At 34.6% G+C, this 14,851-nt stretch overlaps 1 protein-coding gene across 3 annotated transcripts in view; it reads right to left on the bottom strand.

The window, feature by feature from the left end:
- LOC148597802 (uncharacterized) overlaps positions 1 to 14,851 on the bottom strand; it is a 33,216-nt gene that overhangs the window by 10,090 nt on the left and 8,275 nt on the right. For all 3 annotated transcript variants that reach the window (XM_088560579.1, XM_088560581.1, XM_088560580.1), the window contains 13 exons: positions 14,465 to 14,604; positions 12,988 to 13,077; positions 11,915 to 12,064; positions 10,868 to 11,055; positions 9,251 to 9,450; positions 7,920 to 8,061; positions 6,536 to 6,660; positions 5,678 to 5,873; positions 3,908 to 4,019; positions 3,687 to 3,757; positions 2,819 to 2,994; positions 1,585 to 1,888; positions 28 to 127 (listed from right to left, as the gene is read on the bottom strand). In XM_088560579.1, the coding sequence (XP_088416705.1) occupies positions 28 to 127; positions 1,585 to 1,888; positions 2,819 to 2,994; positions 3,687 to 3,757; positions 3,908 to 4,019; positions 5,678 to 5,873; positions 6,536 to 6,660; positions 7,920 to 8,061; positions 9,251 to 9,450; positions 10,868 to 11,055; positions 11,915 to 12,064; positions 12,988 to 13,077; positions 14,465 to 14,604 (1,994 nt within the window). The remainder of the gene's footprint in view (positions 1 to 27; positions 128 to 1,584; positions 1,889 to 2,818; positions 2,995 to 3,686; positions 3,758 to 3,907; positions 4,020 to 5,677; positions 5,874 to 6,535; positions 6,661 to 7,919; positions 8,062 to 9,250; positions 9,451 to 10,867; positions 11,056 to 11,914; positions 12,065 to 12,987; positions 13,078 to 14,464; positions 14,605 to 14,851) is intronic.

Below are 14,851 nucleotides of genomic sequence, written 5' to 3'. Positions count from 1 at the left end.
TCCACTAATAGACCGCTGCTAACTTACCCAGACTCCATTGATAAAACTTTGAAGTGGAGAATTAATAGCTCTGTTTCTGTTCATGAGGTCACCATATGACTGGATACGGATGTGGACTTTCTGTGGTCTGTAACAAAATAACATTGATGTAGAAAAACTTACTTGAAGGATGTAATAGAGACATCTGGCTTATTATCCCTAACTTACCCTATAAAAACTATGTTGTTTATTCAATATAATATATATATGTTATGTTGCAGTGAACAGCTCCGTGCAGGTCTGGGTGTTAAAAGAATAGGCCTGCAGCAGTGCTAAGCTTGTCGTAAAAGGCGACTAAATAGTGCTCAGAGCCCTAGCTGGGGGCTAGGGCGCTCTGCCCACAGAGCAACTGGGATGTGTGCCCCAGGTGGTGCAATGGGGTACCCCTGGCTTGTTACATGCTGGGGTTGTCAGGCTATAATACGGAAAACCTGACCGCAAACCATAGTGGTGCGAGAACCCTAGCCAGGGGCTAGGGCGCTCTGCCAACAGAGCAACTGGGATGTGTGCCCCAGGTGGTGGAATGGGGTACCCCTGGTGTGTAACATGCTGGGGTTGTCAGGCTATAATACGGAAAACCTGACCGCAAACCATAGTAGTGCACCGTGTTGGGAAAGATGCCACGTTCCTTGCACGTGAAAACCCTACTGTGGTATTCTCCCGGAGTAGGAACCATAGGGCTCCGCCACAGGAGGCTAAATTGCCCAACCCTACCCACCTCTCCCTATTTCCAGTGGCAATCAAAATTTGTCGATCCCATTATCCTTGTGTCCCATCCCTTTTTCATTTCATCATCATTTCATGTTCATTTATCATCAGTTTCATGTTCATCGTCTGAATATAGCTGAAATATTGCTGCTCGGACATTAAACCCCAACAAACAAACAAACAAACACAGTGAACATGATGATAATGACTTGAGAATCTAACATTAAGTTACATGTGATGTAATGCTATATATACTACTACTCATCAGTCCAACAAAACCATTGGGGTAAAGCGGACGACCATAACACCATATGACTATCTGTCATACTTATTTTGTTGAATAACTAGAATATACAACTTAATGAAAGAAATTTATTCTTAACCAAATATCCTTTCTCTATCTTGGGATTACAATTTCGGCCATTACGGTCATCCGCTTTACCCCAGTGAAAACAGGAAGTTGATATTCGGAGGGCAACCAAAATCACTTAGAATATAAGTTCAAACATATATTAAATCACATACCAGATTTGAAATCAATCCATTAATAGGGAGTCTAGATAATTGATACTATAATTGGAGGGATTGACAGAATGATAGAAATTACGTAGTGATTCCAATAGTCATTGAGTGGGATATAAAAACCTCTTATTTTGCATGGAGCAAATGTAATACATAGTTTCATGAGATTTTATTTTCTACTCAATGCTGAAAATATGAAAACTGTAGAAAATCAATTACCACAGACCAAATATTTATATTGACCAATACTGTATATTTCAATGACATTGTCATAACTACGTAGTAACATGTGTGTATGTATCCACACCAACTCACACATATACATCATCATCAGAATAAATAACACTCTGTACATTGGATGGCCAATCTCCTGTTGTTAGGGAAGAGGATTTTGCTGATGTCAATGGCAATACCAAATTATCTATACTCCATATCTTCATATATCTGTCAAGACTGGTAGTCATAAAATACTTGGAACTATGAGGGCACCAGGTGACACATGTGACTGGTTTAGAATGAGGTATAAATGTTCTAAAGGGTAACAGTAAAAGACCTTGGTCAGGAGTTTGAATTCTAAGAAGTGATGAAGTAGTCTGTAGATCCCAGATTCTAACTGAACCTGAAACAGAAAAAATACAAGCAGTGTAGATAAGTAACCATTTCCTATCCATCTTTTAACACAACTTAACATTACAGAGAAACCTTAGTCTATCAAAATTCTAAATGGAAGATCTCCACTTTTTCTAAATGATCTGCTGAAATTAAAGTAAAACATTATCATTTCATGTATAACTAGAAAAGCTGTGAATAATGCTCACTGATTTGATACCCCCACCCCCCTCCATTTGAAAACATGCACCATTTGATCTTCAAACTGTTTTGTATCAAAATCTAAAATGGGAGGTGCACAATGGGGACATGTATAATGATTATGTGAAAGTTTCATTCAATTCCATTCAGTGGTATAGGAGGAGTAATGAATAAGAGATGAGTCCCCCCTGTGTAATGGAAGGGAGGGCGGGAGGACAGATGCACACCCTATCTATATATCCCCAATTTGCAAGTTTAAACATAAGGAGTTTGGTGATATTAGGTTAAACAATAAGCTTATTCATGTATTTATGTTAGTTTCTAAAGCTTTTGCTTATTGTTAATATTGTGTACCAACATTTTAAATAAATATTACCTGACTCGACATGACCTATTTGAACTCAGACCTGATAATACCTAAAAATAATTAGACATAATGGGCAAAGTTATTTCAGTTTAACCTAACATTACCATACTGCTGAAGTTTAACGTAATATCACCAAACTCCTTATGTTTAAACTACCATCACATAAGTCCTCACATTTTACCTGCCATCACCAAACTCCTTATCTTAGTAACTTAACTAAGTTCAACCTTACATTACTCCATATCCTAGTCATCCAACTTCTAAGTTAAACTTACCAACACCAAACTCCTTATTTCATTCATCAAACTTTTAAGTTAAACCTACCACCACCAAACACCTTTCTTAGTCATTAAGGTTCTATGTTAAACTTACCATCACCAAAGCCTCCTAACAGATATCTCCCATCCACTCCAGACCATGACAATGTAATACAGCCAGGTAGTTTACCTCTGCGTACTTTATGACCTACTAGTGTTACCTCAGGTGTCGGCTGATATACATAGGGTGTTTTACCATCATTATTGGTCAGCTGATCGGGAGCAGGAATACTGAAACATAATCAAACTTAGATGACGAACATAAAATATATCTATACATATTTAACTCCATGGGATTGAAATATATCATATACATATTATGTTAAGCAACAATGAAATTACTGATGGAAAAGCACAATGACATCATGTGACAAAGAATGTGTGAATGTTTCATGAAATTCCATTCAGCCATTATAGAGATAATGCAGAATAAAACTTGTACAAAAGGATTAACTGACTGACAAACAGACAGACCAATGAAAAGATGAATGATTTTAAAGTAGTGAACATAAAAATGTTGTTAAAGAAATTTACAATTCCTTAATAAAAATTCTGAATACAGAGTCAGATTCAGCATATCAAGGAACATTGAAAGTAAAAGAATGATAGTTTTTCCCAAAAATTTGGTCAAGAAATAAGCAATTTATATCATACTATATATATAGTTTTAGAAAATGCTTATTTTCTAATTTTCAAACCCTAAAATTCAACCTTAACTTTTTAATGAAAGGAATGGAACTTTGTGGTTCTACTTTCCTGTAAACATTCTATTCTCATATATCTAAGACATACATAACACCCCACAGACAAACATAACATCCCTAAGATAAACAGAACATCCTACAGACAAAAAAAACAAATCCATGATTACTTCGTGTAAAAAGTAACTATGTTTACAGGAAAATAAACATGAAGTTTTATACCTGAATATTCTAATTGAGCCATCACCACAAGCTATAGCCAGTAATCCTATCTGTCTGATTCTATCTTCTTCCTGAAAATTAAACCACTTTTAAATTTCAACATGCAGTTGATTGCCAAAAAATTCTATCTAAACCAAAGCATAGCTAAGGTCCATTTACAAGATTTCATTTGTATGACTAACCATCATAGACAAGATACTGGATTGAAGTAGTAGACTTACAATAGTTTGGTTTGTAGACTGCCAGCATCTGTAGGGACACCACACCATCTGTCTAACTACACCATAGTCATGGGCAATACAGAACTCTAACTTTGGGCAAGGTAAACTTTGTCTGAAATTAACAATACAATACTCTAACTATGAGCAAGGTAAACTTTGTCTGAAATCAACAATACAGTACTCTAATTTTGGGCAAGGTAAACTTTGTCTGAAATCAACAATACAGTACTCTAACTTTCGGCAAGGTAAACTTTGTCTAAAATCAACAACACAATACTCTTACTATGAGCAAGATAAACTTTGTCTGAAATCAACAATACAGTACTCTAACTTTGGGCAAGGTAAACTTTGTCTGAAATCAACAATACAGTACCCTAACTTTGGGCAAGGTAAACTTTGTCTGAAATCAACAATACAGTACCTTAACTTTGGTTTGTTTGTTTGTTTGTTGGGGTTTAACGTCCGAGCAGCAATATTTCAGCTATATTCAGACAATGAACATGAAATGGATGATAAAATGAACATGAAATGAAAAAAAGGATGGGTCACAAGGATAATAGGGTCGACAAATTTTGATTGCCACTGGAAAAAGGGGGATGGGTAAGGTCGGGCAATTTAGCCTCCTGTGGCGGAGCGCAAAGGTTCCTACTCCTATCGAATACCACAGCAGGGTTCTTTAACATGCGAGGAATGTGGCATCTTTCCCAACACGGTGCACCACTATGGTTTGCGGTCAGGTTTTCCGTATTATAGCCTGACAACCCCAGCATGTAACACACTAGGGGTACCCCATTCCACCACCTGGGGCACACATCCCAGTTGCTCTGTGGGCAGAGCGCCTAGCCCCCCGGCTAGGTTTCTGAGCACTATTTAGTCGCCTTTTATGACAAGCTTAGCGCTGCTGCAGGCCTATTCTTTTAACACCCGGACCTGCACGGGGCCCCTAACTTTGGGCAAGGTAAACACATATTACAGCGACAAGAATATTACAGTATTGTATTGGATCTTATAATAACCTATATAATACACTTGCCATAACTACGCAGACTATCTGTATCACGCTATAACTCTAACAAATAGGCTTCTGGAACAAGGTTACGTTGCTACAAGATTGAAGTCATCACTACAGAAGTTTTATGGTCATTACCATGAGAACTGATTTATTCAACGGGTCATAATTTTCCTTCCCTGGTTTGTCTACCCTGGACTTGACATTTTATGAGCAACTCGGCGGGTGTTTCTAGAAAAGCAGAGGACACTTACCCTACCAGTGCTCCTGGTCCATGCTCCCAGTTTTTAGTGGAGTCCGAGTTGCTCATTTACTTTTGTTACTTTGTATGTATGATTTTAGTTACTTTATGTTCTTTGTTGTGTATGTCTGGTCTTTGTCCTTGGATTGCATTCTTTTGATTACCGCTATAACCTTGGTTCCCTTGATTACTCTTTAAATCACAAATTCATCTACATAAGAAAACCTTTCTATTGATATTGAATTTTCATAGGGTCACCATATTAATTTTATCTACAGATGCCGTCAAACATATTTCATAGATAAGAAGGCAAAAATTACACGATGTCTTTGGTCAAAATTCTACATCTTTGTCATATTTTCAATTCCTGACCAATGGAGTCTTTAAATAGTTAATGTAATTTAATGTTTTTTATAAACGAGGCTTATCAAACATGTCAAGTGTGACCCAAATCAGACCAGTAAGTTTCCCAAACACAGTAGCTTTCTCCTGGCAAAGCTAGTAAAAACAGTGTACTTACAAAGACTGGTTTAGTTTACCAATGTTCCATATCTGTATCATGTTTGGTTCCTCTTTTGTGTCAGTAACCAGATGCACCAAGTCCATGTCCAAGTGACAAGAAATGGCAAGATATTGTGACTGGTTCCTGGTCTGTTGTGGCATAGGGCACCAGGCTAAACCCCACACTGGACCTCCAACAAAAAAGACACTGCTTTCTGAAAATACAGTATGTTAAAGAGTATCAACTTTTTATAGCCTGCAATACTTTGAAAGTATTTTTAAGTTGCTGAAAAAAAGATATCCACTTTCAATAACCACTGTTCACATAATAACAGAGATTACATATATATTAAAATATTCTGTTGGAGCAATATATGCCTGGTAATACTGCAATTTAATTGATCAGCTTGACAGGGGTTATGAGACCATATTCCTATGGTAGACCTGAAGATATGGAAAGGGATTATGACATTTATTGCTACAGTGAAAGTGTAGTTAATAATTAAGTGTATTCTCTGTAAGAGTCAGGCAGTGGATGAATCACACATAAGTTATTCCATGAAATATTATAAAAAATATATCTAAAATGAAGAAATGATATTCATTTTTCTTCAAGTATTGGTTATTCGAGGTATAAACATTACGAAATGCACTGCAACTTAATCTTCAAAGGGAGACAAGTCACTTTTCCCTCATATCATTCTATCGAAACGTTAAACTTGCTTTTCTACACCCTCCGACACTTCAAAGACAAACAAACTGTCATCTCATCTTCAATAGACCAAAAACATTGTAAAATTAATGTGTTTTTTCATTATTCTTCAATTTTGCCTGATTTTTACAAATCTAATCACTTAATAACAGAGAATAAACAAACCTTTAAAACATTTTGATTCAAACATTTTCAGTTGTGCTCTATCCATAATGAAGCCCTGTTGTTTTTGTGTTTTTATACAGAATTCTGGACTAACTTCTGTACAAGGAAGGTAACCCTGACTTTCACTGAAATAATAAAGTGTGTATCAGTCTATAGGATTCTAGTCTTTTTCTGGGCATTATCATCAGTTACTATTCACAAATTACTATTAATAAAATCTGGTAAAACATATTTTTATTGAAATTTCACTTTATTTTGTTAATTTTAAAAAAGTAGTAACTATTCAGTGATATTTAGTTTAAAACTAGAAATTGCCCCTAACAGGACTTAATGCTTCCCACAACCTGTTGAATCCTGTACATTTGGGGACCAACATGAACATATGATTCATATTGGACACAATTTTTATGGTGGACAGACAATAAACTTTCTGCACACAATTTGCTGCCATTTCTAAAACATCCAACTCCAAACAGCAATCAGTGCTATTTTTTGTTGACAACACAATAACAGAATATGACTAATTCCTGACAATATGCACATCTCCATATGGTACTCTATACACTTCATTGAGTTTCATAACAATCCTGCAAGTCCTTAAGAAGTTGTGGACAAACCCTTAGATTAAGTTTTTGTGAAAAATGCCTAAGTTCAAACAATGCATCTCCTGATATTTTTATCAGTGACTACAGTAGAAACTCAAGGAGCAATATATTGTTGTTTTCATTATCTCATTTTCAATATGAGTTTTGAAGATTTTCACTAATGGTGAAGTCTTAATATCAGGGATGATTTTACAAGGTCAACAAACAAAGCCGAAACTGGCAAAATCGTAAGTAAATATGCAATAAAAAAAGAACTGTAACAGTAAAATTTGGATTTGAAATAGCGGAAATCTGCTAAAAAATGGAAGAAAGTCATCCCTGTAATATCATTTGATAGTATATTCTATAATTCAATAGTGGAAGGGAGAAAATAATTATAATATTTTCTACAATTACCTGGTAGAATTAGATTAGAATTGGAGTTGGATAGTTAGAGATTTGGTTCACTTTGTTAGGAATCATAGTATGGAGATAATAAGGTATCATATTGTTAAAAATCTCATACATTTAAGTCACAATGCTTCAGCCAGCCAGTTTTAAATTTGCTTGTCAAAAAAAATCAATTTTGTTCTAAAATCATATCATTCCATTACAAGGATGTTAACTTTTACCATTAAGTACACTTCATACAAAACTTCTGTCTTTATGAATTTACTCCTTAGAGAATGGGTTCGATTCTGCCACCACTGGACAAGATTGTGTGAACCTTGTACTTACTCTTCAGCTAGTGGGTTTCAATCTGGCACCTATGTACAAAACTGTGGGAACTGTGTACTTACGCCTCAGCAAGTGGGTTCCAATCTGGCACCCTTGGACAAAAGTGTGGAAACTGAACATTGTTGTATCGATCTATTTGTTTACAATTCTCCAGATTCTTGTGAAAATTGTTTACAAAGTGGATACCAGTGTACAAATGCTTACCTTCAAATACAAATTGAAAAACAGTGTAAGAATTAGAGTAATATTTAGCTTAGAAAAGACTTCTAATACCCAAAATGACATGAAGTACTTACATCTATCAAATATAAAACAAAACAATTTCTAGATAAGAACCCATACCCCTTTTAATAAATTCTGGATCTGCCCCTAGTACAGAGTAATGACTGTGTTATGAATACTATGAAGATATAAAAATAATGGCACAAAAAAAAAAAGATTAAAAGACACTACATCTTTCAATATCTATCAGATGTTCACACTCTTTTGTTGCATTGGAAAACACTTCAGGAGGACAACCTAGGGTAAGAGACATTACTCTTGAAATCAGTGATATGTTTGTATCATATTTAATTTCACCAAAGCATATCAAGCTTTCATTTGAAACAGAATGAAATCAGTCCAAGTTACTTTTATGCTTAAATGAGATTGATGTAAAATGCTGAATTATATAAACGTTACAATGATTTGTAAGAGTTGTGTACCTTACTCTAGGTCTACCTCCTTAAGGTATTCTGTAATGATCCTTGTCAAGTTGACAGATTTAGGGCATCAGTTGGTATGATATGAAGTGAGAAAGTTTTAAACTTTGTTTATTACATTTATTATTCAAGTTGCAAATACTCAACTGGAAAATATTATAATTTGATTTTCAGCGTCTTTCATGAGGTAATAATATGAAAAAAATAATATGAAAAAAATAATTTCTTATGCAAGAAAGAATTTTCTCACTTTTGAAACAAGTACATACCTATTATAAGCCATTTGAGATTTCCTTATCTCAACCGAAGGTATGATAAAATGTGCAAAGTTTGTGATGTCACAATTAAATGTTTTACGATGTCTAATGAATACCCAGAGATTGTGACAAGCAAAGCATACTAATCACCAAAATTATTTTAAAAGACTGGGAAATTTCAGACACCCTCAGGTAACATTTCAATGTTCTCTGAGTCAGCAGAGACTGGGAAATTTCAGACACCCTCAGGTAACATTTCAAATGTTCTCTGAGTCAGCAGAGACTGGGAAATTTCAGACACCATCAGGTAAGATTTCAATGTTTTCTAACATAGCACAGCCTGGTTAGAGAAATTGAAATCTTATCCTTGTGTGTCTGATATTTCTCTATATTGCATGCTCAACATTTTTAGATTCTTAATATTCTGTAACTTACTATCATGAGCTACTCTCATCTCCTCTTTCTCATCTTCATCAATAAAATCTCCAATGATTTCTTCTTCATCATCATCATTATATTCCTCTTCTTCTGAAGATTCGGGTTCAACTTTAGCATCAGGATCATTATCATCTGAGGTCACATCCACAATTTGACCATCATAACTACGACTTATAGCCATCAATAACTTCTCTGCTCTGTAAAGTAAACAGAAGATCAATATTCCAAAATTAATAAATAAAATGCTTCACAGAGCTCAGCTAGATACGCCGTCAGAGGTTGAACCCTGTACAAATGATGCAAATATGTTCATAAAATTCCAGCTTGATACAGCTCAGAATTTTAATTGTGATTAATTGTATGACACATGATTATATTTTACCCAGAATGGATAAAAAAAACATTTGAAAATTTTAAACTGGCAAATAACTTAAATACTTACAATAAGATTTAAAAAAAAAATACATGTAACATGAACAGACAAACAGACAGATGGACGAAGTGCTTTCTATAGATCTAAGAATATTTGTTTCAGTACCTGTAGGGTATGAGAATAAAAAAAATCAAAATCCTAGATCAAAAGAAATAAACAATTCATGTTGTCATGGCACTTGGTGGAAGTATTTATGAGTTAAAAGTTTAAAAACTGAAAATCACCCCATTTTTGTACCAATAAGGTCCCATTAAGAAAAATGGAACTTTATAAGATTCAAATGGAGCACACATCAATGCAAAGAAACAATTCACCAAAGTTTCACAAAAATCGGTGTTATTGAATTATTGTGCAAAGTGTGAACAAAGAATGGACAGATGGACCATAATAGGTCTTAAAAGTGTATATAAACATATGACAATTACAGCTTCCATTTATAGTTTATAATAATTCATTATATAGATAGCAGTGTTTTATGGAATGTTCTCAGGGTAATAAATTTTGATAATTCACACTGTGATATAAATTTGGTAATTTCACTCTCATGCTTTCTGCTGCCAAAACATCACAACTTTGATATCAATCCGCCAATCACAGAATTCAAAATTCATATTGAAAATATGCCAAATAATGAAGAAAATCTATATAATAAGTAGGATAATCAATTGTTTATCGTGAATAACCACAATATTATCACTCGTCGTGTCAAGAACACTTGAGGATTTAACTCCAGTGCGTAACAAGTTCCACACTTTTGTTAAATCTAGGCATTCTTCTGCACTCATGATAATATTTTGGTTATTCACTCTTTCCAATTAATTATCCTATTATTATCTGCCCTGTAAGTGAAAGCATGTAGCATCATAATTACAACCTATACATGTAGCTAACAATAACTTCTTTGCCCTTTGTGAATGAAGTTTCAATGAAGGAGTATTCCAGTAGGAGGCTTAGGTATTATGCAAAAATTCTTGAAAAATGGGTTAGGACTCATAATATCAGTTATACAACAAAAATATCAATTCAATATCTGCAAATCATGAAAAAAGACAGAGAACCAGCCTTTTACATGTTTCATATCAAAAGATTATACAACTGCAAAAAATCATCTAAAAGAAATAAAATTTGAACTTGATTACATCATTCATTTTATCAACCCCTTTTGTTTTATAGTTACATACCTTCTGGCTGCAAATCTCCTTTTATCAGTAGACACCTCTTCTGAACTTTCTTCTTTCTCGGCCAAACTTGTCTCAGTCTCTCGGTCCATTTCCTCCATCTTATCTTTTCTAATATGCATCAGGTTATGTTCATGTTCCCACATCACCATTATATACTTCTGACACAAGTCACAGAAAAATTTCTCGTGCTGTAATGTTTTAGAGAATATTTTTAAAACTAAAGTTTCATGCTTCTCCTAAATCAGATACTTGCCAAACGACAAACTTCTTCGTCATGTACAATTAGTCTAAAAAAATTAAGAATCAAGCCGACATGATGATTTGTAGTAACATAAGTTGGCACATGGTCACCTCACATTAAAGGCTCTTTTATCTCATAGATATTTACTCAATGAATTCTGTTATCATAATTAATTAGGATTGTCATTTTGAATAAATTCTTATGCCCTGCAATAGCCCTAAGCTTGTCGTAAAAGGTGACTAAATAGTGCTCAGAACTCTAGCCGGGGCTAAGGCACTCTGCCCACAGAGCAACTGGGTTGTGTGCCACAGGTGGTGGAATGGGGTAACGCTGGCAGGTTATAGTACTGGGTTTGTCAGGCCATAATACGGAAAACCTGATCTCAAACCAAAGTGGTGCAACGTGTTGGGAAAGATGGCACATTCTTCGCATGTTAAATAACCTTTCTATGGTATTTTCTCAGAGTAAGAATCATTGGGCTCTGCAACAGGACGCTAAATTGCCTGACCCTACCCTACTTCCACTGGCAATCAAATTTGTTCACCCCATTACTAGTATCCTTGTGTCCCATCCCATTTTTTATTTCATCATCATTTCATGTTCATTTTATCATCCATTTCATGTTCATCACCTGAATATACCTGAACTATTGCTGCTCAGGCGTTAAACCCAAACAACTAATCAATCAATTGAATAAATTTTTATATCCATTGCTCGTCTTATCCTGCCCTAAAATTAAACGTAATTGTGAGTACTAAGTACAATTATCTGTAATTCCAATCTTTTAAGCTTTAACAATGCCTTACCTCCCGACCACACCACTGAACATGTTTCTTGTAATAATGCATATATCTGATCTCTTTACCACACTGAGGACAATTCAGTTTACCAATCTTCTTTATAATAGTTGTCAAGGATCTCCAATCAGTCAAGCCCTCTGGACAATCCTTATCCCACTAAAAAACATGAAATTCAATTTCAGGTTAACATTTCAATGTACATGTATATAATATGAAATTAATTTTGATGGTTTTCTGTCATTATCATGAGCTTAGCTTCTGAAGGCAAACTATTTCTCAATCTCATTTAAATCTTACAGATAATTTTGATAAATCATATAGAACCTTGCCTGGCAAGCAGTTGAATATCATATTTCAACATTTAAGATAGCTAAACTACTAAATTTCAAGGTTATTATAAGAAATTTCAATGTGAAATATGATAGTCAACTGCCAGCAGTGTAGGACTCTGTTTCTCTAATTCCAGAAGAGCCCTTGCAATATATCATTATACCTACAGCAACCACCTTACTGCTGCATAATGTCATGAAGGTTTCTATTCAAAGCATAATAACAATAAAACAACAATCAGCAAAATCAGTGACAATGAAAACTTCTTTGCAGGTAAATGTTCTTTTTCATATTAATCATCCTCAGTAATTTTTGTTGATAGGTCTGTCTTGTCTCTTATGGTATAACCATGTAACTTACGATGTCTTATCCATAACAGCTCAGTTTTTGTTTACAATAAACAGGAGATATTTGTACTACAAGAACACCAAATGAGTGATTTATGCTGCTCTTCTCTGTGTGTATTCTAATTTTTTTGTCTTTCTTGTTGTTTGTTCTGTTGATAGATTCTCTAATGTGTTTTGTCCATAGAACAATCCTCTTTGATATCTTATATTTGCATTCAATATTTTTTATTTACCTTCCTCAATAATACATTAAACTTTGAGGGATTTTAATATTTTTGGTACAAGGTATTTGAAATTATATTTTATTGTCAGATTTTTTATTTAAGGACTTTCTAACATAGGAAAAAAAACTGAATGTATTGTACTTGCTAAAATAATACTTATGAGCAGTAATGTACTTACTAAAGCATTATGGCTAGTCATTAGATGTTGTTTCAGGTGATTTAATGCTTTATAGTTTGATCCACATCTCTTACATTTATATTCTCCATCCTGGTAAAACATGCAGATCAAATTAGTTAACAATATGCATTTCTATCCTTATATTAACAATTAATAAGTTCTTATTACAGATATTTCACTTAAATCATTAAATATTTCAACATAACACCGAAAAATTACACAGGCACTTCAGACAAAGATGGTTATAAACACCCACTTCAGGCAAAGATGGTTCAAAATACCCACTTCAGACAAAGATGGTTCAAAATACCCCATTTTATTCCTTTGACAAGCATTATTTTTGTCTTATTTGTATATCTTATTCATATATAAATATCAGAAATACCACAACAAGTGCTTTATACCAGTGTAACCCCAAACAAGATCTGTCAGATCTGGTTCCTGACATACAATGTACTTACAGGAAGTATCACATGATCTGTAAGATCAGGACCTGGCCATACCGACAGAACATATCACATGACAAGTCAGATCTGGTCCCTGTCATAGTGGCAGGAAGTATCATATAACCTGTCAGATTGGGTCCCTGCCATACAGACAGGAAGTTCCAGATGATCTGTCAGATTGGGTCTCTGTGATATTGACAGGAAGTATCACATGATCTGTCAGATCTGGTCCCTGTCATACTGATAGGAAGTATCATATGATCTGTCAGATAGAATCACTGACATACCTGTTAACCCTCCCACAAATTCAATGAAAAAATTAGAAACTCCCACATAAATTATTACAATTTTTGGGAGATTTAAGGGTAAAAAAGGTTCACTTTCTGTGAAAATACTAAATAATAGAATTTTTACACCAAAAATTGCTTTTACGTAAAAATCTCTCACAAGACACAGTGTCATTGTTGAAGAATCTCCAACATGAACCATTCCAATGGAGAGAATTTCCCACATGAACTGTTCCAATGGGGAAGAATCTCCAACATAAACTGTTCTAATGGGGAATAATCTCCCACAAGAACTGTTCCAATGGGCCAGAATTTCCCACATGAACTGTTCCAATGGGAGAGGATCTCCCACATAAGAGTGTCAACAGAGGATAATCTCCCATATGAACTGCACCAATGGGGAAAATTACCCACATGAACTGTTCGAATAGGGAAGAATCTCCCACATGAACTGTTCCAATAGGGAAGAATCTCCAACATGAACTGTTCCAATAGGGAAGAATCTCCCACATGAACTGTTCCAATAGGGAAGAATCTCCAACATGAACTGTTCCAATAGGGAAGAATCTCCCACATGAACATTTCCAATGGGGAAGAATCTCACACCTGAACTGTTCGGAAGAGGAGAATCTCCTACATGAACTGTTCCAATGGGGTAGAATCTCCCACATGAACTGCTCCAACAGTTAACAAATATGTACTAGTGATTCTTTCTATTTGATCCTTTATAATTGGATTTTATACCTCGTTTTCAGTTTTTGATTCCTTCTTTGGTGTTTGCTTTGTCTTAACTTTTCTTTTTGGTTTCAGTGGTTGAACAAAGTCCATAAGACCGACAGCACTTCTTCTTGTTCTTTTTGATCTGAGTGAGCTGCTGGTGGTACCTAAAATAAATCATACAAGTTACATGACACATAACAAATAATCAAATTTCTTTTTCTTAACTTCCAATCATTTCAAATGTGAAATCTCTATTTTGGGAGATATATTATTACACAAAATAATTTTTTACCTTACTTAAACTTCTGTTCTATCAAATAAAGTTAAAAAATCAACTGGCTTTACACGTACATATAGGTTAAATCTCGTCAGAAATATAGTCCAACCCGTCAAACTAAAGACATTTCCACC

The sequence above is a fragment of the Perna viridis genome, chromosome 14, assembly GCF_037379345.1.
Source record: "Perna viridis isolate PV_CMFRI_1.1 ecotype Kerala chromosome 14, ASM3737934v1, whole genome shotgun sequence".
Classification (NCBI taxonomy): Eukaryota; Metazoa; Mollusca; class Bivalvia; order Mytilida; family Mytilidae; genus Perna; species Perna viridis.
Note: the sequence above shows the minus strand (reverse complement) of the source record. Positions and strands in the feature narration are given on the sequence as shown.